This window comes from Schistocerca cancellata, chromosome 4 (genome assembly GCF_023864275.1).
Source record: "Schistocerca cancellata isolate TAMUIC-IGC-003103 chromosome 4, iqSchCanc2.1, whole genome shotgun sequence".
In the NCBI taxonomy this organism is placed as follows: Eukaryota; Metazoa; Arthropoda; class Insecta; order Orthoptera; family Acrididae; genus Schistocerca; species Schistocerca cancellata.
In genome coordinates this window covers 156,585,107-156,610,762 of record NC_064629.1, presented here as the reverse complement: position 1 = coordinate 156,610,762, position 25,656 = coordinate 156,585,107, and the positions used below count along the sequence as shown (strand labels likewise).

The 25,656-nt window shown below is 36.8% G+C and overlaps 3 protein-coding genes across 3 annotated transcripts; all 3 read left to right on the top strand.

Annotated features, from left to right (window-relative positions):
• The first annotated feature begins 488 nt into the window (after window positions 1-488).
• Window positions 489-1,184, top strand: LOC126183970 (uncharacterized). The gene has a single exon (XM_049926321.1). It carries the CDS (start codon window positions 489-491, stop codon window positions 1,182-1,184), a length of 696 nt encoding a protein of 231 aa, XP_049782278.1.
• Window positions 1,185-8,267: 7,083 nt separating this feature from the next.
• On the top strand, window positions 8,268-9,107 carry LOC126183969 (glutamic acid-rich protein-like). The gene has a single exon (XM_049926320.1). The coding sequence runs from the start codon at window positions 8,268-8,270 to the stop codon at window positions 9,105-9,107; it is 840 nt and encodes a 279-aa protein (XP_049782277.1).
• Window positions 9,108-22,709: 13,602 nt separating this feature from the next.
• On the top strand, window positions 22,710-23,279 carry LOC126183968 (uncharacterized). Its single transcript, XM_049926319.1, has one exon. It carries the CDS (start codon window positions 22,710-22,712, stop codon window positions 23,277-23,279), a length of 570 nt encoding a protein of 189 aa, XP_049782276.1.
• The last annotated feature ends 2,377 nt before the right edge of the window (window positions 23,280-25,656 follow it).

Sequence of the window (25,656 nt, the reverse complement as noted above, 5' to 3'; positions counted from 1 at the left end):
GAATCGTTTGGTAGGACATAATCCGAAGCATCATAGGTTCACGAAATATTGGAGAATCGCAAATGTGGGAAAGACGCAAACATGGGAAAGACGCAAACATGGGAAAGACGCAAACATGGGAAAGACGCAAACATGGGAAAGACGCAAACATGGAAAAAACGCAAACATGGGGAAAACGCAAACATGGGAAAAACGCAAACATGGGAAAAACGTAAACATGGGAAAAACGCAAACATGGGAAAAACGAAAACATGGGAAAAATGCAAACCTGGGAAGAACGCAAACAGAGGAAAACGCAAACAGGGGAAAAACGCAGATACGGGAAAAACGCAAACAGGGGAAAAACGCACATACGGGAAAAACGCACATTCGGGAAAAACGCAAATGCGGGAAAAACGCACATGCGGGATTAACGCACATGCGGGAAAAACGCACATGCGGGAAAAACGCACATGCGGGAAAAACGCACATACGGGGAAAACGCTGATATGGGAAAAATAGTCAAACGTTCATGGAATATGGGAAAAACGCAAATATGGCAAAAACGCAAATATGGCAAAAACGCAAATATAGCAAAAACGCAAATATGGCAAAAACGCAAATATGGCAAAAACGCAAATATAGCAAAAACGCAAAATGGCAAAAACGCAAATAAGGCAAAAACGCAAATATGGCAAAAACGGAATTATGGCCAAAACGCAATTATGGCAAAAACGCAAATACGGCAAAAATGCAAAGACGGCAAAAACGCAAATACGGCAAAAACGCAAATACGGCAGAAACGCAAATACGGCAGAAACGCAAATACGGCAGAAACGCAACTACGGCAGAAACGCAAATATGGAAAAAACGAAAAAGGCAAAAACGCAAAAAAGGCAAAAACGCAAAAAGGCACAAACGCAAAAAAGGCACAAACGCAAAAAAGGCAAAAACGCAAAAAGGCACAAACGCAAAAAACACAAAAACGCAAAAAACGCAAAGATGCAAAAAGGGAAAGACGCAAAAGGCAAAAACGCAAAAAAGGCAAAATCGCAAAAAAGGCAAAAACGCAAAAAAGGCAAAAACGCAAAAATGGCAAAAACGCAAAAAAGGCAAAAACGCAAAAATGGGAAAAACGCAAAAATGGCAAAAACGCAAAAATTGGCAAAGACGCAAAAATGGCAAAAACGCAAAGATGGCGATAACACAAATATGGCAAAATCGCAAATATGGCAATGTCACAAATCTGGCAAAAACGCAAATATGGCAAAAACGCAAATATGGCAAAAACGCAAATATGGCAAAAACGCAAATATGGTAAAAACGAAAATATGACAAAAACGAAAATACGGCAAAAACGGAAATATGGCAAAAACGAAAATGTGGCAAAAACGGAAATGTGGAAAAACGCAAATGTGGAAAAAATGCAAATGTGGGAAAAACGCAAATATGGGAAAAAATATGGCAAACACGCAAATATGGCAAAAACGCAAATATGGCAGAAATGCAAATATGGCAAAAACACAAATATGGCAAAAACGAAAATATGGCAAAAATGCAAATATAGCAAAACACGTAAATATGGGAAAAACCCAAATATGGGAAAATCGCAGATATGGGATAAACGGAAACATGGGATATACGCAAAAATGGCAAAAACGCAAATATGGTAAAAACGACAATATGGCAAAAACGACAATACAGCAAAAACGACAATACAGCAAAAACGACAATACGGCAAAAACGAAAATATGTCAAAAACGAAAATATGGCAAAAGCGAAAATGTGGCAAAAACGCAAATGTGGCAAAAACGCAAATGTGGGAAAAACGCAAATGTGGAAAAACTCAAATATGGGAAGAATATATGGCAAAAACGCAAATATGGCAAAAACGCAAATATGGCAAAAACGCAAATATGGCAAAAACGCAAATATAGCAAAACATGTAAATATGGGAAAAACCCAAATATGGGAAAATCGCAGATATGGGATAAACGGAAACATGGGATAAACGCAAATATGGGATAAACGTAAATATGGGATAAACGAAAATATAGGATAAAAGCAAATATGCCAAAACGCTAATATGGGAAAAACGCAAATATGGGAAAACGCAAATATGGGAAAAACGCTAATATGGGAAAAACGCAGATATGGGAAAAACGCAGACATGGAAAAAACGCAGATATGGAAAAAACGCAAATATGGCAAAAACGCTAATATAGCAAAACACGTAAATCTGGGAAAAACCCAAATATGGGAAAATCGCAGATATGGGATAAACGCAAACATGGGATAAACGCAAATATGGGATACATGCAAATATGGGAAAAACGCAAATATGGGAGAAACGCAGAGATGGGAAAAACGCAGATATGGGAAAAACGCAAATATGGGAGAAGATCAACTTGTGGCACAACACGTCAAGAGGCAAGAATCGGTTGGTGGGACATAATCTGAAGCATCATAAGTTCATGAAATATTAGAGAATCGCAAATGAGGGAGAGACGTAAACGAGGGAAAGACGTAAACGAGGGAAAGACGCAAACGAGGGAAAGACGCAAATGAGGGAATGACGCAATTGAGGGAAAGAAGCAAATGAGGGAAAGACGTAAATGAGGGAAAGACGCAAATGAGGGAAAGACGCAAATTTGGGAAGGACGCAAATGTGGGGAAGGACGCAAATGTGGGGAAGGACGCAAATTTGGGAAGGATGCAAATGTTGGGAAAGACGTAAATTTTGGGAAAGACACAAATGTTGGGAAAGACGCAATACTTGGGAAGGACGCAAATGTTGGGAAAAACACAAATGTGGGAGAAGATAAACTTTTGGCACAACTTGACAACAGGAAAGAATTGGTTGGTAGGACATAGTCTGAATCGTTAAAGGTTCACGACTTATATGAGCAAGGTAAATATGCAAAAAACGCAAGTATGGCAAAAACCCAAGTATGGCAAAAACCCAAGTATGGCAAAAACCCAAGTATGGCAAAAACCCAAGTATGGCAAAAACCCAAGTATGGCAAAATCCCAAGTATGGCGAATACCCAAGTGTGGCAAAAACCCAAGTGTGGCAAAAATCCAAGTGTGGCAAAAACCCAAGTTTGGCAAAAACCCAAGTGTGGCAAAATCCAAGTATGGCAAAAACCCAAGTATGGCAAAAACCCAAGTATGGCTAAAACCCAAGTATGGCAAAAACGCAAAAATAGCCAAAACGCAAAAATGACAAAAACGCAAATATGGCAAAAACGCAAATTTGGCAAAAACGCAAATATGGCAAAAACAAAATTATGGAAAAACGAAATTATGGCAAAAACGAAAATATGGCAAAAACATGAATATGGAAAAAACGGAGATATCGGAAACATGCAGATAGGGGTAAACGCACATATGGGAAAAACGCAGATATGGGAAAAACGCTGATATGGGAAAACGCAGATATGGGAGAATTGCAGATATGGGAGAAACGCAGATATGGGAGAAACGCAGATATGGGAGAAATGCAGATATGGGAATAACGCAGATATGGGAAAAACGCAGATATGGGAAAATCGCAGATATGGGAAATACGCAAATATGGAAAAAATGCAAATATGGGATAAACGCAAATATGGGAATAACGCAAATATGGGAAAAACGCAAATTTCGGAGAAGATCAACTTGTATCACAACTTGGCAAGGGGCAAAAATCGGTTGGTAGGACATAATCTGAAGCATCAAAGGTTCACGAAATATTATAGAAACGCAAATGTGGGGAAGACGCAAATGTGGGAAAGATGCAAATGTGGGAAAGACGCAAATGTGGGAAAAACGCAAACATGGGAAAAACGCTAACATGGCAAAAACGCTAACATGGCAAAAAGGCAAATATGGCAAGAATGCAAACATGGCAAAAACGAAAATATGGCAAAAACGAAAACATGGCAATAACATAAACATGGCAAAATCGAAAATATGGCAAAATCGAACGTATGGCAAAACAAAATACGCCAAAAACGCAATATACCTCAAATGCAATATGGCAAAAACGCAATATGGCAAAAACGCAAAATGGCAAAAAAACAAAAACGGCAAATACGCAGATATCGGATAAACGCAAATGTTGGAAAAACGCAGATATGGGATAAACGCAAATATGGAAAAAACGCAAATATGGGAAAAACGCAAATATGGGAAAAATGCAGAAATGGGAAAAACGCAGATATGGGAAAAACGCAAATATGGGTGAAGATCAACTTGTGGCACAACATGGCAAGAGGCAAGAATCGGTTGGTGGGACATAATCTGAAGCATCATAGGTTCACGAAATATTAGAGAATCGCAAATGAGGGAGGGACGTAAACGAGGGAAGGACGTAAACGAGGGAAAGACGTAAATGAGGGAAAGACGTAAACAAGGGAAAGACGTAAACGAGAGAAAGTCGTAAACGAGGGAAAGACGCAAAAGAGGGAAAGACTCAAATGAGGGAAAGACGCAAATGCGGGAAAGACGCAAATGAGGGAAAGACGCAAATTTGGGAAGGACGCAAATGTGGCAAGGACGCAAATGTGGGAAGGACGCAAATGTGGGAAGGACGCACATGTTGGGAAAGACGCAGATGTTAGGAAAGACGCAAATGTTGGGAAAGACGCCAATGTTGAGAAAGACGCAAATGTTGGGAAAGACGCAAATGTTGGGAAAGACGCAAATGTTGGGAAAGACGCAAATGTTGGGAAACACGAAAAACTTGGGAAAGACGCAAATGTTGGGAAAGACGCAAATGTTGCGAAAGACACAAATGTGGGAGAAGATAAACCTTTGGCACAACTTGACAACAGGAAAGAATTGGTTGGTAGGACATAGTCTGAATCGTTAAAGGTTCACGAATTATATGAGAAAGGTAAATATGGAAAAAACACAAGTATGGCAAAAACCCAAGTATGGCAAAAACCCAAGTATGGCAAAAACGCAAATATGGCAAAAACGCAAATATGGATATAACGCAATTACGGCAAAAACGCAAATACGGCAAAAACGCAAATATGGCAAAAACGCAAATACGGCAATAACGCAAATACGGCAAAAACGCAAATACGGCAGAAACGCAAATACGGCAGAAACGCAAATACGGCAGAAACGCAAATACGGCAGAAACGCAAATATAGAAAAAACGAAAAAGGCAAAAACGCAAAAAGGCAAAAACGCAAAAAATACAAAAACGCAAAAAAGGCAAAAACGCAAAAAAGGCAAAAACGCAGAAAAGGCAAAAACGCAAAAAAGGCAAAAACGCAAAAAAGGCAAAAACGCAAAAATGACAAAAACGCAAAAATGGCAAAGACGCAAAAATGGCAATATCACAAATCTGGCAAAAACGCAAATATGGCAAAAACACAAATATGGAAAAAACGCAAAAAGGCAAAAACGCAAAACTAGCAAAAACGAAAAAATGGCAAAAACGTAAAAATAGCAAAATTGCAAAAATGGAAAAAACGCAAAAATCACAAAAACGCAAATATAGGAAGAACGCAAATATGGGAAAAACGCAAATATGGCAAAAACGCAAATGTGGCAAAAACGCAAATATGGCAGAAACGCAAATATGGAAAGCACAAAAAAGGTAAACACACAAAAAAGGCAAAAACGCAGAAAAGGCAAAAACGCAAAACAGGCAAGAACTCAAAAAAGGCAAGAACGCAAAAATGACAAAAACACAAAGATGGCGAAAACACAAATATGGCAAAAGCACAAATATGGCAAAAACGCAAATATGGCAAAAACAAAAATATGGCAAGTCACAAATATGGCAAAAACGCAAATATGGCAAAAACACGAATATGGAAAAAACGCAGAAATCGGAAACACGCAGATATGGGAAAATGCACATGTGGGAAAAACGCAGATATGGGAAAAACGCAGATATGGGAAAAACGCAGATATGGGAAAAACGCAGATATGGGAGAAATGCAGATGTGGGAGAAACACAGATATGGGAGAAACGCAGATATGGGAAATATGCAGATATGGGAAAAACGCAAATATGGGAATAAATGCAAATATAGGAAAAACGCAAATATGGGAATAACGCAAATATGGGAAAAACGCAAATTTGTATGAAGATCAACTTGTATCACAACTTGGCAAGGGGCAAAAATACGTTGGTAAGACATAATCTGAAGCATCAAAGGTTCACGAAATATTGGAGAAACGCAAATGTGGGAAAGACGCAAATGTGGGAAAGACGCAAATGTGGGAAAGACGCAAATGTGGGAAACGCAAATGTGGGAAAAGCGCAAACATGGTAAAAACGCTAACATGTGCAAAAACGCAAACATTGCAAAAACGCAAACATGGCAAAAACGAAATTATAGCAAAAACGAAATTATGGCAAAAACGAATTATGGCAAAAACGAAAATATGGCAAAATCGAAAATATGGCAAAAACGAAAATATGGCAAAAACGAAAACATGGCAAAAATGTAAACATGGCAAAACCGAAAATATGGCAAAATCGAACATATGGTAAAACAAAATATGGCAAAAACGCAATATGCCACAAACGCAATATGGCAAAAACGCAATATGGCAAAAACGCAGTATGGCAATAACACAAAAGTGGCAAAAACGCAGATATCGGAAAAAAGTGAATGTGGGAAAACGCAGATATGGGAAAAACGCAAATATGGGAAAAACGCAGATATGGGAAAAACGCAAATATGGGAAAAATGCAGATAGGGGAAAAACGCAGATATGGGAAAAACGCAAATATGGGAGAAGATCAACTTGTGGCACAACATGGCAAGAGGTAAGAATCGGTTGGTGAGACATAATGTGAAGCATCATAGGTTCACGAAATATTAGAGAATCGCAAATGAGGGAGAGACATAAACGAGGGAAAGGCGTAAACGAGGGAAAGACGTAAATGAGGGAAAGACGTAAGTGAGGGAAAGACGCAAATGAGGGAAAGACGCAAATGAGGGAAAGATGCAAATGAGGGAAAGACGCAAATGAGGGAAAGATGCAAATGAGAGAAAGACGCAAATGAGGGAAAGACGCAAATTTGGAAAGGACGCAAATGTGGGAAGGACGCAAATGTGGGAAGGACGCAAATGTTGGGAAAGACGCAAATGTTGGGAAAGACGCAAATGTTGGGAAAGACGCAAATGTTGGGAAAGACGCAAAACTTGGGAAAGACGCATATGTTGGGAAAGACGCAAATGTTGGGAAAGACGCAAATGTTGGGAAAGACACAAATGTGGGAGAAGATAAACCTTTGCCACAACTTGACAACAGGAAAGAATTGGTTGGTAGGACATAGTCTGAATCGTTTAGGTTCACGAATTATATGAGAAAGGTAAATATGGAAAAAAAGCAAGTATGGCAAAAACCCAAGTATGCCAAAAACCCATGTATGGCAAAAAAACAAGTACGGCAAAACCCAAGTATGGCAAAAACCCAAGTATGGCAAAAACACAAGTATGGCAAAAACCCCAGTGTGGCAAAAACCCAAGTGTGGCAAAAACCCAAGTGTGGCAAAAACCCAAGTGTGGCAAAAACCCAGTTGTGGCAAAAACCCAAGTATGGCAAAAACCCAAGTATGGCAAAAACGCAAATATGGCAAAAACGCAAATATGGCAAAACCGCAAATATGGCAATAACGCAAATATGGCAAAAACGAAATTATGGAAAAACGAAAATATGGCAAATACGCAGATATAGGAAACACAAGGATATGGGAAAACGCACATATGGGAAAAACGCAGATATGGGAAAAATGCAGATATGGGAAAAACGCAGATATGGGAAAAACGCAGATATGGGAGAAATGCAGATATGGGAGAAACGCAGAGATGGGAGAAACGCAGATATGGGAAAAACGCAGATATGGAAAAAACGCAAATATGGGAAGAAATGCAAATATGGGGAAAACGCAAATATGGGAATAACGCAAATATGGGAAAAACGCAAATTAGGGAGAAGATCAACTTTTATCACAACTTGGCAAGGGGCAAAAATCGGTTGGTAGGACATAATCTGAAGCATCAAAGGTTCACGAAATATTAGAGAAACGCAGATGTGGGAAAGACGCAAATGTGGGAAAGACGCAAATGTGGGTAAGACGCAAATGTGGGAAACGCAAATGTGGGAAAAACGCAAACATGGCAAAAACGCAAAACATGGCAAAAACTCAAACATGGCAAAAACGCAAACATGGCAAAAACACAAACATGGCAAAAATGAAAATATGGCAAAAACGAAAAAAGGCAATAATGTAAACATGGCAAAATCGAAAATATTGCAAAATCGAACATATGGCAAAACAAAATACGGCAAAAACGCGATATGCCCCAACTGCAATATGGCAAAAACGCAATATGGCAAAAACGCAGTATGGCAAAAACACAAAAATGGCAAAAACGCAGATATCGGAACAACGCGAATGTGGGAAAAACGCAAATATGGGAAAAACGCAAATATGGGAAAAACTTAGATTTGGAAAAACGCATATATGGGAAAAACGCAGATATGGGGAAAACGCAGATATGGGAAAAACGCAGATATTGGAAAAACGCAGATATTGGAAAAACGCAGATATGGGAAAAACGCAGATATGGGAAAAACGCAGATATAGGGAAAATGCAGATATGGGAAAAACGCAAATATGGAAAAAACGCAAATATGGGAAAAACACAAATATGGGAAAAATGCAAATATGGGAAAATTGCAAATATGGGAAAAACGCAAATATGGGAAAAACGCAAATATGGCAAAAACGCAAATATGGCAAAAACGCAAATAAGGCAAAAACGCAAATAAGGGAAAATCGCAAATATGGCAAGAAGCAAATATGGCAAAAACGCAATTACGGCAAAAACGCAATTACGGCAAAAACGCAAATATGGCAAAAACGCAAATACGGCAAAAACGCAAATACGGAAGAAACGCAAATACGGCAGAAACGCAAATATGGCAGAAACGCAAATATGGAAAAAACGAAAAAGGCAAAAACGCAAAAAAGGCAAAAACGCAAAAAGCGCAAAGATGCAAAAAAGGCAAAAACGCAAAAAAGGCAAAAACGCAAAAAAGGCAAAAACGCAAAAAGGCAAATACGCAAAAAACGCAAAAACGCAAAAATGACAAAAACGCAATAATGACAAAAACGCAAAAAAGGCAAAAACGCAAAAGTGGCAAAAACGCAGAACTAGCAAAATCGCAAAAATGGCAAAAACGCAAAAATGGCAAAATCGCAAAAATGGAAAAAACGCAAAAATGGCAAAAGCGCAAATATGGGAAAAAAGCAAATATGGGAAAAACGCAAATATGGCAAAAACGCAAATATGGCAAAAACGCAAAAAAGGCAAGAACGCAAAAAAGGGAAGAACGCAAAAATGACAAAAACGCGAAGATGGCGAAAACACAAATAAGGCAAAAACACAAATATGGCAAAAACGCAAATATGGCAAAAACAAAAATATGGCAAGTTACAAATATGGCAAAAACGCAAATATGGCAGAAACGCAAATATGGCAGAAACGCAAATATGACAGAAACGCAAATATGGCAGAAACGCAAATATGGCAGAAACGCAAATATGGCAGAAACACAAATATGGCAGAAACGCAAATATGACACAAACGCAAATATGGCAGAAACGTAAATATGGCAAAAACGCAAATATGGGAAACATGCAAAAATGGGAGAAAATAAAGTAGTGGCACAACTTGACAATAATAAAGAATGGGTTGGTAGGACACAGTCTGAATCGTTGAAGGTTCACGAAATATATGAGAAACGCAAATATGGGGAAAACGCAAAAATGGCAAAAACGCAAATATGGGAAAAAGGCAAATATGGCAAAAACGGAAATATGGCAAAAACGCAAATATGGCAAAAACGAAAATATGGGAAAAACGCAAATATGGGAAAAACGCACATATGGGAAAAACGCACGTATGGGAAAAACGCACATATGGGGAAGACGCACATATGTGAAAAACGCAAATATGGGAAAATCGCAAATATGGCAAATACGCAAATATGGCAAAGACGCAAATATGGCAAAGACGCAAATATGGGAAAGACGCAAATGTGGGAAAAACGCAAATATTGGAAAAACGCAAATATGGAAAAAACGCAAATATGGGAAAATTGCAAATATGAGAAAAACGCAAATGTGGCAAAAACGCAAATATGGGAAAAACGCTAATATGGGAAAACGCAAATATGTCATAGACACAAATATGGCAAAGACGCAAATATGGGTAAAAAGCGAATATGGGAAAGACGCGAATATGGGAGGGACGCAAATATGGGAAAGACGCAAATATGGGAAAAACCCAAATATGGGAAAAACCCAAATATGGGAAAAACGCAAATATGGGAAAAAGCAAATACGGGAAAAACGCAAATATGGGAAAAACGCAAATATGGGAAATTGCAAACATGGGAAAAACGCAAATATGGGAAAAACGCAAATAAGGGAAAAACGCAAATATGGGAAAATCGCAAATATTGGAAAAACGCACAAACGGGAAAATCGGAGATATTGGAAGAACGCAGATGTGGGAAAGACACAGATATGTGAAAGACACAGATATGGGAAAATTCGTTAAAGATTCTCGAATTATAGGAGAAAGGTAAGTATGGCAAAAACCCAAGTATGGGAAAAACCCAAGTATGGCATTAACCCAAGTATGGCAAAAACATAAGTATGGCAAAAACCCATGTATGGCAAAAACCCAAGTATGGCAAAAACCCAAGTATGGCAAAAACCCAAGTATGGCAAAAACCCAAGTATGGCAAAAACCCAAGTATGCCAAAATCGCAAATATGGCAAAAACGCTAATATGGCAAAAAAACAAATACGGCAAAAACGCAAATACGGCAAAAACGCAAATACGGTAAAAACGCAAATATGGCAAAAACGCAAATATAGCAAAAACGAGAATTAGGCAAAAACGGAAATTAGGCAAAAACGCAAATTAGGCAAAAATGCAAATTAGGCAAAAACGCAAATTTGGCGAAAACGCAAATTTGGCAAACACGCAAATTTGCACAAAACGCAAATTTGGCATGAATGAAATATTGGCATAAACGCAAATTTAGCAGAAAGGCAAGTATGGAAAAACCGCAAATATGGCAAAACCGCAAATATGGCAAAACCGCAATTATGGCAAAAACGTAAATATGGCAAAAACGAAAATATGGGAAAAAAGCAAATATGGGAAAATCGCAAATATGGGAAAATCGCAAATGTGGGAAAACGCAAATATGAGAAAAACGCAAATATGGGACAAACGCAAATATGGGAAAAACGAAAATAGCGGAAAAACGCAAATATCGGAAAAACGCAAATATCGGATAGACGCAAATATCGGAAAAACGCAAATATTGGAAAAACGCAAATATTGGAAAAACGTAAATATTGGAAAAACGCAAAAATGGGAAAAACGCAAATATGGGAAAAATGCAAATATGGGAGAAGATAAACTTGTGGTACAACTTGACAAGAGGAAAGAATCGGTTGGTAGGACATAGTCTGAATAGTCAAAGGTTCACGAAATATATGTGAAACGCAAATATGGGAAAAATGACAATATGGGAAAAACGTAAATATGGGAAAAACGCAAATATGGGAAAAACGTAAATATGGGAAAAACGAAAATATGGGAAAAACGCAAATATGGGAAAAACGCAAATATGGGAAAACGCAAATATGGGAAAAACGCAATTATGGGAAAAACACAAATATGGGAAAAACGCAAATATGGAAATAACGCAAATATGGGAAAAACACAATTATGGGAAAAACACAATTATGGGAAAAACGCAATTATGGGAAAAACGCAATTATGGGAAAAACGCAAATATGGAAAAACCGGAAATATGGGGAAACCGCAAATATGGTAAGAACGCAAATATGAGTAAACCGCAAATATAGGAAGAATGCAATTATGGTTAAGACGCAAATATGGTTATAAAGCAAATATGGGAACAACCCAAATATGGGAAAAACCAAAATATGGCAAAAACGCAAATATGGTAAAAACGCAAATATGGCTAAAATGAAAAATATGGCAAAAACGCAAATATGGCGAAAAGGCAAATATAGCAATAATGCAAATATGGCAAAAACGCAAATATGGCAAAAACGCAAAAATGGCAAAAACGCAAATATGGGAAAAACACAAATATGGGAAAAACGCAAATATGGGAAAAACGCAAATATAGGAAAAACTGAAATATGGGAAAAACGCAAATATGGCAAAAACGGAAATATAGCAAAAATGGACATATGGCAAAAACGGATATATGGCAAAAACGGAAATATGGCAAAAGCGGAAATATGGCAAAAGCGGAAATATGGCAAAATCGGAAATATTGCAAAATCGAAAATATGGCAAAATTGAAAATAAGGAAATCGGAAATATGGCAAAATCGAAAATATGGCAAAAACGTAAATATGGCAAAAACGGAAATATGGAAAGACCCAAATATGGCAGAAACGCAAATATGGCAAAAACGCAAATATGGCAAAAACGCAAATATGGCAAATCGCACATATGGCAAATCGCAAATATGGCAAATCGCAAATATGGCAAATCGCAAATATGGTATAAACGCAAATATAGGAAAAACGCAAATATGGGAAAAAATATGGCAAAAACGCAAATATTGGAAAAACGCAAATATGGGAAAAACGCAAATATGGGAAAAAATATGGCAAAAACGCAAATATTGGAAAAACGCAAATATGGGAAAAACGCAATTAGGAGAAAAATGCAAATATGGGGAAAGATAAACTTGTGGTACCACTTGACAAGAGGAAAGTATCGGTTGGTAGGACATAGTCTGAATAGTCAAAGGTTCTCGAAATATATGAAAAACGTAAATATGGCAAAAACGCAAATATGGGAGAAACGCAAATATGGGAATAACGCAAATATGGGAGAAACGCAAATATGGGAAAAACGCAAATACGGGAAAAACGCAAATATGGGAAAAACGCAAATATGGGAAAAACGCAAATATGGGAAAAACGCAAATATGGCTAAAATGCAAATATGGCCAAATATGGGAAAAACGCAAAAATTTGAAAATCGCAATTATGGCAAAATCGCATTTATGGCAATATCACAAATATGGGAAAGACGCAAATATGGGAAAGACGCAAATATGGGAAAGACGCAAATGTGGGAAAGACACAACTATGGGAAAGACGCAAATATGGGAATGACGCAAATATGAGAAAGATGCAAATATGGGAAAAACGCAAATATGGAAAAAACGCAAATATGGGAAAAACGCAAAATGGGAAAATCGCAAAATGGGAAAATCGCAAAATGGGAAAAAACGCAAATATGGGAAAAACGCAAATATGGGAAAAACGCAAATATGAGAAACACGCAAATATGAAAAAAACGCAAATATGGGAAAAATGCAAATATGGGAGAAAAGCAAATATGGGAAAACCGCAAATATGGGAAAAACAGAAATATGGGAAAAACGCAAATATGGGCAAAACGCAAATATGGCTAAGACGCAAATATGGTTAAATCGCAAATATGGGAGAAACCCAAATATGGGAAAAACCAAAATATGGCAAAACGCAAATATGGCAATAACGCATATATGGCAAAAACGCAAATATGGCAAAAACGCAAGTATGGCAAAAACGCAAATATGGCAAAACGGAAGTATGGGAAAAACGCAAATATGGGAAATACGCAAATATGGGAGAAGATCAACTTGTGGTACAACATGACAAGAGGAAAGAATCGGTTGGTATGACATATTCTGAACAGTCAAAGGTTCACGAAATATATGCGAAACGCAAATATGGGAAAAACGCAAATATAGGAAAAACGCAAATGTGGGAAAAACGCAAATATGGGAAAAACGCAAATGTGGGAAAAACGCAAATATGGGAAAAACACAAATATGGGAAAAACACAAATATGGGAAAAACACAAATATGGGAAGAACGCAAATATGGGAAGAACGCAGATATGAGAAGAACGCAAATATGGCAAAAACGCAAATATGGGGAAAACGCAAATATGACAAAAACCCAAATATGGGAAAAACGCAAATATGGGAAATCCCAAATATGGAAAAAACGCTAATATGGGAAAACCGCAAATATGGGAAAAGCGCAAATATGGGAAAACCGCAAATATGGGAATGACGCAAATATGGGAAAGACACAAATATGGGAAAAACGCAAATATGGTTAAAGCGCAAATATAAGAAAAACCCAAATATGGGAAAAACGAAATTATGGCAAAAACGCCAATATGGCAAAAACGCCAATATGGCAAAAACGCAAATTTTTCAAAAACGCAAATATGGCAAAAACGAAACTACGGCAAAAACGCAAATATGGGAAATACGCAAATATGGAAAAAACGCATGTATGGGAAAAACGCATACATGGGAAAAACGCAAATATCGGAAAAACTCAAATATTAAAAAAAAGCAAATATTGGAAAAACGCAAATATTGGAAAAACGCAAATATTAGAAAAACGCAAACATTGGAATAACGCAAATATTGGAAAAACGCAAAAATGGGAAAAACGCAAATACGGGAGAAACGCAAATATGGGAAAAATGCAAATATGGAAGAAGATAAAGTTGTGGTACAACTTGAAAAGAGGAAAGAATCGGTTGGTAGGACATAGTCTGAATAGTCAAAGGGTCACGAAATATATGAGAAACGCAAATATGGGAAAAACGCAAATATGGGAAAAACACAAATTTGGGAAAAACGCAAATGTGGGAAAAACGCAAATATGGGAAAAATGCAAATATGGGAAAAACTCAAATATGGGAATAACGCAAATATGGGAAGAACGCAAATATGGGAGTAACGCAAATATGGGAAACACGCAAATATGGGAAAAACGTAAATATGGGAAAAACGCAAATATGGGAAAAACGCAAATATGGGAAAATTGCAAATATGGGAGAAGATAAACTTGTGGTACAACTTGACAAGAGGAAAGAATCGGTTGGTAGGACATAGACTGAACAGTCATAGGTTCACGAAATATATGAGAAACGCAAATATGTGAAAAACGCAAATATGTGAAAAACGCAAATATGTGAAAGCGCAAATATGGGAAAAACGCAAATATGGGCAAACGCAAATATGGGAAAAACGCAAATATGAGAAAAACGCAAATATGGGAAAAACGCAAATAAGGGAAAAACACAAACATGGGAAGATCGTAAATATGCGAAGAATGCAAATATGGGTGAAAATATGGGAAGAACGCAAATATGGGTGAAACGCAAATATGGGTAAAATGCCAATATGGGAGAAGATAGACTTGTGGTACAACTTGACAAGAGGAAAGAATCGGTTGGTAGGACATAGTCTGAATAGTCAAACGTTCACGAAATATAAGAGAAACGCAAATATAAGAAAAACGCAAGTATGGGAAAAACGCAAATATGGGAAAAACGCAAATATGGGAAAAACGAAATATGGGAAAGACGAAATATGGGAAAAACGCAAATATGGGAAAAACGCAAACGTGGCAAAGACGGAAATTTGGCAAAGACGCAAATGTGGCAAAGACGCAAATATGGGAAAGACGCAAATATGGGAAGGATGCAAATATTGAAAAAAAGCAAATATGGGAAAAACGCAAATATGGGGAAAACGCAAATATGGGGAAAACGCAAATATGGCGAAAACGCATATATGGGGAAAACGCACAAATGGGAAAAACGGACATATAGGAAAAACGCACATATGGGAAAAACGCAAATATGGGAAAAACGCAAATATGGGAGAAACGCAAAAATGGGAAAAACGCAAATATGGGAGAAACGCATTTATGGGAAAAACGCAAATATGGGGAAAAGGCAAATATGGGAAAAACGCAAACATAGGAAAAACGCAAATATGGGAAAAACGCTAATATGGGAAAATTGCAAATATGGGATATCGTAAATATGGGAACACCGCAAATATTGGAAAAACGAAAATAAGGGAAAAACTCAAAAATGGCGATAACGCATATATGGCAAAAACGCAAATATGGCATAAACACAAATATGGCAAAAACGCATAATGGCAAAAACGCAAATATGGCAAAAACGCAAATATGGCAAAAACGCAAATATGGGAACAACGCAAATATGGGAAAAACACAAATATGTGAAAAACGCAAATATGGGAAAATTGCAAATATGGGATAAGATAAACTTGTGGTACAACTTGACAAGAGGAAAGAATCGGTTGGTAGGACATAGTCTGAACAGTCAAAGGTTCACGAAATATATGAGAAACACAAATATGTGAAAAATGCAAATATGTGAAAAACGCAACTATGTGAAAAACGCAAATATGGGAAAAACGCAAATATGGGAAAAACGCAAATATGGGAAAAACGCATATATGAGAAAAATGCAAATATGGGAAAAACGCAAATATGGGAAAAACGCAAATATGGGAAAACGCAAATATGGAAAAACGCAAATATGGGAAAAACGCAAATATGGGGAAAAACGCAAATATGGGGAAAAACGCAAATATGGGAAAACCGCAAATATCGGAAAACCGCAAATATGGGAAAACTGCAAATATGGGAAAACCGCAAATATGGGAAAACCGCAAATATGGGAAAGACGGAAATATGGGAAAGACACAAATATGGGAAAAACGCAAATATGGTTAAAACGCAAATATAAGAAAAACCCAAATATGGGAAAAACCAAAATATGGCAAAAACGAAAATATGGCAAAAACGAAAATATGGCAAAAACGCCAATATGGCAAAAACGCCAATATGGCAAAAACGCAAATTTTTCAAAAACGCAAATTTGGCAAAAGCGAAACTACGGCAAAAACGCAAATATGGGAAAAACGCAAATATGGAAAAAACGCATGTATGGGAAAAACGCATACATGGGAAAAACGCATATATGGGAAAAACGCAAATATCGGAAAAACTCAAATATTAAAAAAACGCAAATATTGGAATAACGCAAAAATGGGAAAAACGCAAATACGGGAGAAACGCAAATATGGGAAAAATGCAAATATGGGAGAAGATAACGTTGTGGTACAACTTGACAAGAGGAAAGAATCGGGTGGTATGACATCGTCTGAATAGTCAAAGGTTCACGAAATATATGAGAAACGCAAATATGGGAAAAACGCAAATATGGGAAAAACGCAAATAAGGGAAAAACGCAAATATGGGAAAAACGCAAATATGGGAAAAACGCAAATATGGGAAAAACGCAAATATGGGGAAAACGCAAATATTGCAAAAAGGCAAATATGGGAAAATCGCAAATATGGCAAAAACGGAAATATGGGAAAAATGCAAATATGACAAAAACCCAAATATGGGAAAAACGCAAATATGGGAAAAACGCAAATATGGGACATCCCAAATATGGGAGAAACGCAAATATGGCAAAATCGCAAATATTGCAAAGACGCAAATATGGCAAAGACGCAAATGTGGGAAGGACGCAAATATGGCAAAAACGCAAATATGGGAAAAACGCAAATATGGGAAAAACGCAAATATGGGAAAAACGCAAATATTGGAAAAACGCAAAAATGGGAAAAAACGAAAATATGAGAAAAACATAAATATGGGAAAAACGCAAATATGGGAAAAACGCAAATATCGGAAAAACGCAAATATGGGAAAACGCAAATATGGGAAAACGCAAATATGGGAAAAATGCAAATATGGGAGAAGATAAGCTTGTGGTACAACTTGACAAGAGGAAAGAATCGGTTGGTAGGACATAGTCTGAACAGTCAAAGGTTCATGAAATATATGAGAAACGCAAATATGGGAAAAACGAAAATATGGGAAAAACGCAAATAAGGGAAATACGCAAATATGGGAAAAACGCAAATATGGGAAAATCGCTAATATGGGAAAAACGCAAATATGGGGAAAACGCAAATATTGCGAAAAGGCAAATATAGGAAAATCGCAAATATGGCAAAAACGGAAATATGGGAAAAACACAAATATGACAAAAACCCAAATATGGGAAAAACGCAAATATGGGAAAACCGCAAATATGGGAAATCCCAAATATTGCAAAGACACAAATATGGCAAAGACGCAAATGTGGGAAGGACGCAAATATGGGAAAAACGCGAATATGGGAAAAACGCAAATATGGGAAAAACGCAAATATGGGAAAAACGCGAATATTGGAAAAACGCAAATATTGGAAAAACGCAAAAATGGGAAAAAATGAAAATATGAGAAAAACGCAAATATGGGAAAAACGCAAATATGGGAAAAACGCAAATATCGGAAAAACGCAAATATGGGAAAATGCAAATATGGGAAAACGCATAATGGGAAAAATGCAAATATGGGAGAAGATAAACTTGTGGTACAACTTGACAAGAGGAAAGAATCGGTTGGTAGGACATAGTCTGAACAGTCAAAGGTTCACGAAATATATGAGAAACGCAAATATGTGAAAAACGCAAATATGTGAAAAACGCAACTATGTGAAAAACGCAAATATGGGAAAAACGTAAATATGGGAATAACGCAAATATGGGAAAAACGCAAATGTGGCAAAGACGGAAATTTGGCAAAGACGCAAATGTGGCAAAGACGCAAATATGGGAAAGACGCAAATATGGGAAAGACGCAAATATTGAAAAAAATCAGATATGAGAAAAACGCAAATATGGGGAAAACGCAAATATGGGGAAAACGCAAATATGGCGAAAACGCATATATGGGGAAAACGCAAATATGGGGAAAACGCAAATATGGGAAAAACGCAAATATGGGAAAAACGCAAATATGGGTAAAACGCAAATATGAGAAAAACGCAAATGTGGCAAAGACGCAAATGTGGCAAAGATGCAGATGTCGCAAAGACGCAAATGTGGCAAAGATGCAAATGTGGCAAAGATGCAAATGTGGCAAAGATGCAAATGTGGCAAAGATGCAAATGTGGCAAAGATGCAAATATGGCTAAGACGCAAATATGGGTAGACGCAAATTTGGGAAAGACGCAACTATGGGAAAGACGGAAATATGGGAAAATCGCAAATATGGGATAAACGCAAATGTGGGAGAAGATAAACTTGTTGTACAACTTGACAAGAGGAAAGAATTGGTTGGTAGGACATAGTCTGAATAGTCAAAGGTTCACGAAATATATGAGAAACGCAAATATGGGAAAAACGCAAATAAGGGAGAAAAGCACATATGGGGAAAACGCAAATATGGGAAAAACGCAAATATGGGAAAAACTCACATATGGGAAAAACGGACAAATAGGAAAAACGCACATATGGGAAAAACGCAAATATGGGAAAAACGCAAATATGGGAGAAACGCAAAAATGGGAAAAACGCAAATATGGGAAAAACGCAATTATGGGAAAAACGCAAATATGGGAAAAACCCAAATATGGGAAACACGCAAATATGGGAAACACGCAAATATGGGAAAAACGCAAATATGGGAAAAACGCAAATATGGGAAAAACACAAATATGGGAAAAACGCAATTATGGGAAAAACGCAAATATGGTGAAAAGGCAAATATGGGAAAAACGCTAATATGGCAAAATCGCAAATATGGGAAATCGTAAATATGGGAAAACCGCAAATATTTGAAAAACGAAAATAAGGGAAAAACTCGAATATGGCGAAAACGCATATATGGCAAAAACGCAAATATGGCATAAACGCAAATATGGCAAAAACGCAAATATGGCAAAAACGCAAATATGGCAAAAACGCAAATATGGGAACAACGCAAACATGGGAAAAACACAAATATGTGAAAAACGCAAATATGGGAAAATTGCAAATTTGGGAGAAGATAAACTTGTGGTACAACTTGACAAGAGGAAAGAATCGGTTGGTAGGACATAGTCTGAACAGTCAATGGTTCACGAAATATATGAGAAACACAAATATGTGAAAAATGCAAATATGTGAAAAATGCAACTATGTGAAAAACGCAAATATGGGAAAAACGCAAATATGGGAAAAACGCAAATATGGGAAAAACGCAAATATGGGAAAAACGCAAATATGGGAAAACGCAAATATGGGAAAACGCAAATATGGGAAAAACGCGAATATGGGAAAAACGCAAATATGGGAAAAACGCAAATATGGGAAGAACGCGAATATTGGAAAAACGCAAATATTGGAAAAACGCAAAAATGGGAAAAAATGAAAATATGAGAAAAACGCAAATATGGGAAAAACGCAAATATGGGAAAAACGCAAATATCGGAAAAACGCAAATATGGGAAAATGCAAATATGGGAAAACGCATAATGGGAAAAATGCAAATATGGGAGAAGATAAACTTGTGGTACAACTTGACAAGAGGAAAGAATCGGTTGGTAGGACATAGTCTGAACAGTCAAAGGTTCACGAAATATATGAGAAACGCAAATATGTGAAAAATGCAAATATGTGAAAAACGCAACTATGTGAAAAACGCAAATATGGGAAAAACGTAAATATGGGAAAAACCCAATATGGGAAAAACGCAAATATCGGAAAAACGCAAATATGAGAAAAACGCAAATATGGGAAAAACGCAAATATGGGAAAAACGCAAATATAGGAAAAACGCAAATATGGGAAAACGCAAATATGGGAAAACGCAAATATGGGAAAACGCAAATATGAAAAAAACGCAAATATGGGGAAAAACGCAAATATGGGGAAAAACGCAAAAATGGGAAAACCGCAAATATGGGAAAACCGCCAATATGGGAAAACCGCAAATATGGGAAAACCGCAAATATGGGAAAACCGCAAATATGGGAAAGACGCAAATATGGAAAAGACACAAATATGGGAAAAACGCAAATATGGTTAATGCGCAAATATAAGAAAAACCCAAATATGGGAAAAACCAAAATATGGCAAAAACGAAATATGGCAAAAACGAAAATATGGCAAAAACGCCAATATGGCAAAAACGCCAATATGGCAAAAACGCAAAGTTTTCAAAAACGCAGATATGGCAAAAACGAAACTACGGCAAAAACGCAAATATGGGAAAAATGCAAATATGGAAAAAACGCATGTATGGGTAAAACGCATAAATGGGAAAAACGCAAATATCGGAAAAACTCAAATATTAAAAAAAAGCAAATATTGGAAAAACGCAAATATTGGAAAAACGCAAATATTAGAAACACGCAAACATTCAATAACGCAAATATTGGAAAAACGCAAAAATGGGAAAAACACAAATAAGGGAGAAACGCAAATATGGGAAAAATGCAAATATGGGAGAAGATAAAGTTGTGGTAGAACTTGACAAGAGGAAACAATCGGGTGGTAGGACATAGTCTGAATAGTCAAAGGTTCACGAAATATATGAGAAACGCAAATATGGGAAAAACGCAAATAAGGGAGAAAAGCACATATGGGGAAAACGCAAATATGGGAAAAACGCAAATATGGGAAAAACTCACATATGGGAAAAACGGACATATAGGAAAAACGCACATATGGGAAAAACGCAAATATGGGAAAAACGCAAATATGGGAGAAACGCAAAAATGGGAAAAACGCAAATATGGGAAAAACGCAATTATGGGAAAAACGCAAATATGGGAAAAACCCAAATATGGGAAACACGCAAATATGGCAAAAACGCAAATATGGGAACAACGCAAACATGGGAAAAACACAAATATGTGAAAAACGCAAATATGGGAAAATTGCAAATATGGGAGAAGATAAACTTGTGGTACAACTTGACAAGAGGAAAGAATCGGTTGGTAGGACATAGTCTGAACAGTCAATGGTTCACGAAATATATGAGAAACACAAATATGTGAAAAATGCAAATATGTGAAAAACGCAACTATGTGAAAAACGCAAATATGGGAAAAACGCAAATATGGGAAAAACGCAAATATGGGAAAAACGCAAATATGGGAAAAACGCAAATATGGGAAAACGCAAATATGGGAAAACGCAAATATGGGAAAACGCAAATATGGGAAAAACGCAAATATGGTGAAAAACGCAAATATGGGGAAAAACGCAAATATGGAAAAACCGCAAATATGGGAAAACCGCAAATATGGGAAAACAGCAAATATGGGAAAACCGCAAATATGGGAAAGACGGAAATAATGGAAAGACACAAATATGGGAAAAACGAAAATATGGTTAGAACACAAATATAAGAAAAACCCAAATATGGGAAAAACCAAAATATGGCAAAAACGAAAATATGGAAAAAACGAAAATATGGCAAAAACGCCAATATGGCAAAAACGCCAAAATGGCAAAAACGCAAATTTTTCAAAAACGCAAATTTGGCAAAAGCGAAACTACGGCAAAAACGCAAATATGGGAAAAACGCAAATATGGAAAAAACGCATGTATGGGAAAAACGCATACATGGGAAAAACGCATATATGGGAAAAACGCAAATATCGGAAAAACTCAAATATTAAAAAAACGCAAATATTGGAAAAACGCAAATATTGGAAAAACGCAAATATTGGAAAAACGCAAATATTGGAAAAACGCAAACATTGGAATAACGCAAATATTGGAAAAACGTAAAAATGGGAAAAACGCAAATACGGGAGAAACGCAAATATGGGAAAAATGCAAATATGGGAGAATATAAAGTTGTGGTACAACTTGACAAGAGGAAAGAATCGGGTGGTAGGACATCGTCTGAATAGTCAAAGGTTCACGAAATATATGAGAAACGCAAATATGGGAAAAACGCAAATATGGGAAAAACGCAAATAAGGGAAAAACGCAAATATGGGAAAAACGCAAATATGGGAAAAACGCAAATATGGGGAAAACGCAAATATTGCAAAAAGGCAAATATGGGAAAAACGCAAATATGGCAAAATCGGAAATATGGGAAAAACGCAAATATGACAAAAACCCAAATATGGGAAAAACGCAAATATGGGAAAAACGCAAATATGGGAAATCCCAAATATGGGAGAAACGCAAATATGGCAATATCGCAAATATTGCAAAGACGCAAATATGGCAAAGACGCAAATGTGGGAAGGACGCAAATATGGGAAAAATGCAAATATGGGAAAAACGCAAATATGGGAAAAACGCAAATATCGGAAAAACGCAAATATAGGAAAAACGCAAATATTGGAAAAACGCAAAAATGGGAAAAACTCAAATATGGGAATAACGCAAATATGGGAAAAACGCAAATATGGGAAAAACGCAAATATGGGAAAACGCAAATATGGGAAAACGCAAATATGGGAAAACGCAAATATGGGAAAACGCAAATATGGGAAAAATGCAAATATGGGAGAAGATAAACTTGTGGTACAACTTGACATGAGGAAAGAATCGGTTGGTAGGACATAGTCTGATTAGGCAAAGGTTCACGAAATATATGAGAAACGCAAATATGGGAAGAACAATAATATGGGAAAAACGCAAATATGGGAAAAACGCAAATATGGGAAGAACGCAAATATGGGAAAAACGCAAAAATGGGAAAAACTCAAATATGGGAATAACGCAAATATGGGAAAAACGCAAATATGGGAGGAACGCACATATGGGAAACACGCAAACATGGGGAAAACGCAAATATGGGAAAAACGCAAATATGGGAAAAAATCAAATATCGGAAAAACGCAAATATGGGAAAATTGCAAAAATGGGAGAAGATAAACTTGTGGTACAACTTGACAAGAGGAAAGAATCGGTTGGTAGGACATAGTCTGAACAGTCAAAGGTTCACGAAATATATGAGAAACGCAAATATGTGAAAAACGCAAATATGTGAAAAATGCAAATATGGGAAAACGCAAATATGGGAAAACGCAAATATGGGAAAAACGCAAATATGGTGAAAAACGCAAATATGGGGAAAAACGCAAATATGGGAAAACCGCAAATATGGGAAAACCGCAAATATGGGAAAACAGCAAATATGGGAAAACCGCAAATATGGGAAAACCGCAAATATGGGAAAGACGGAAATAATGGAAAGACACAAATATGGGAAAAACGCAAATATGGTTAAATCGCAAATATAAGAAAAACCCAAATATGGGAAAAACAAAAATATGGCAACAACGAAAATATGGCAAAAACGAAAATATGGCAAAAACGCCAATACGGCAAAAACGCCAATATGGCAAAAACGCAAATTTTTCAAAAACGCAAATTTGGCAAAAGCGAAACTACGGCAAAAACGCAAATATGGGAAAAACGCAAATATGGAAAAAACGCATGTATGGGAAAAACGCATACATGGGAAAAACGCATATATGGGAAAAACGCAAATATCGGAAAAACTCAAATATTAAAAAAACGCAAATATTGGAAAAACGCAAATATTGGAAAAACGCAAATATTGGAAAAACGCAAACATTGGAATAACGCAAATATTGGAAAAACGCAAAAATGGGAAAAACGCAAATACGGGAGAAACGCAAATATGGGAAAAATGCAAATATGGGAGAATATAAAGTTGTGGTACAACTTGACAAGAGGAAAGAATCGGGTGGTAGGACATCGTCTGAATAGTCAAAGGTTCACGAAATATATGAGAAACGCAAATATGGGAAAAACGCAAATATGGGAATAACGCAAATAAGGGAAAAACGCAAATATGGGAACAACGCAAATATGGGGAAAACGCAAATATTGCAAAAAGGCAAATATGGGAAAAACGCAAATATGGCAAAAACGGAAATATGGGAAAAACGCAAATATGACAAAAACCCAAATATGGGAAAAACGCAAATATGGGAAAAACGCAAATATGGGAAATCCCAAATATGGGAGAAACGCAAATATGGCAATATCGCAAATATTGCAAAGACGCAAATATGGCAAAGACGCAAATGTGGGAAGGACGCAAATATGGGAAAAATGCAAATATGGGAAAAACGCAAATATGGGAAAAACGCAAAAATGGGAAAAACTCAAATATGGGAATAACGCAAATATGGGAAAAACGCAAATATGAGAGGAACGCATATATGGGAAACACACAAATATGGGAAAAACGCAAATGTGGCAAAAACACAAATGTGACAAAGACGCAAATGTGGCAAAGACGCAAATATGGGAAAGACGCAAATATGGGAAAGACACAAATATTGAAAAAAAGCAAATATGGGGAAAACGCAAATATGGGAAAAACGCAAATATGGGAAAAACGCAAATATGAGAAAAGTTGCAAATATGGGAGAAGATAAACTTGTGGTACAACTTGACAAGAGGAAAGAATCGGTTGGTAGGACATAGTCTGAACAGTCAAAGGTTCACGAAATATATGAGAAACGCAAATATGTGAAAAACGCAAATATGTGAAAAACGCAACTATGTGAAAAACGCAAATATGGGAAAAACGCAAAAATGGGAAAAACGCAAATATGGGAAAAACGCAAATATGAGAAAAACGCAAATATGGGAAAAACGCAAATATGGGAAAAACGCAAATATTGGAAAAACGCACATATGGGAAAAACGGACATATAGAAAAAACGCACATATGGGAAAAACGCAAATATGGGAAAAACGCAAATATGGGAGAAACGCAATTATGGGAAAAACGCAAATATGGGAAAAAGGCAAATATGGGAAAAACGCAAACATGGGAAAACCGCAAATATGGGAAAAACGCTAATATGGGAAAACCGCAAATATGGGAAATCGTAAATATGGAAAACCGCA

Excerpts from the sequence above, each read along its gene's own strand:
- LOC126183970 (XM_049926321.1), top strand. The coding sequence starts at position 489 with ATGGGAAAAATAGTCAAACGTTCATGGAATATGGGAAAAACGCAAATA.
- LOC126183969 (XM_049926320.1), top strand. The coding sequence starts at position 8,268 with ATGGCAAAACAAAATACGGCAAAAACGCGATATGCCCCAACTGCAATA.
- LOC126183968 (XM_049926319.1), top strand. The coding sequence starts at position 22,710 with ATGGGAAAAACGCAAATAAGGGAAAAACGCAAATATGGGAAAAACGCA.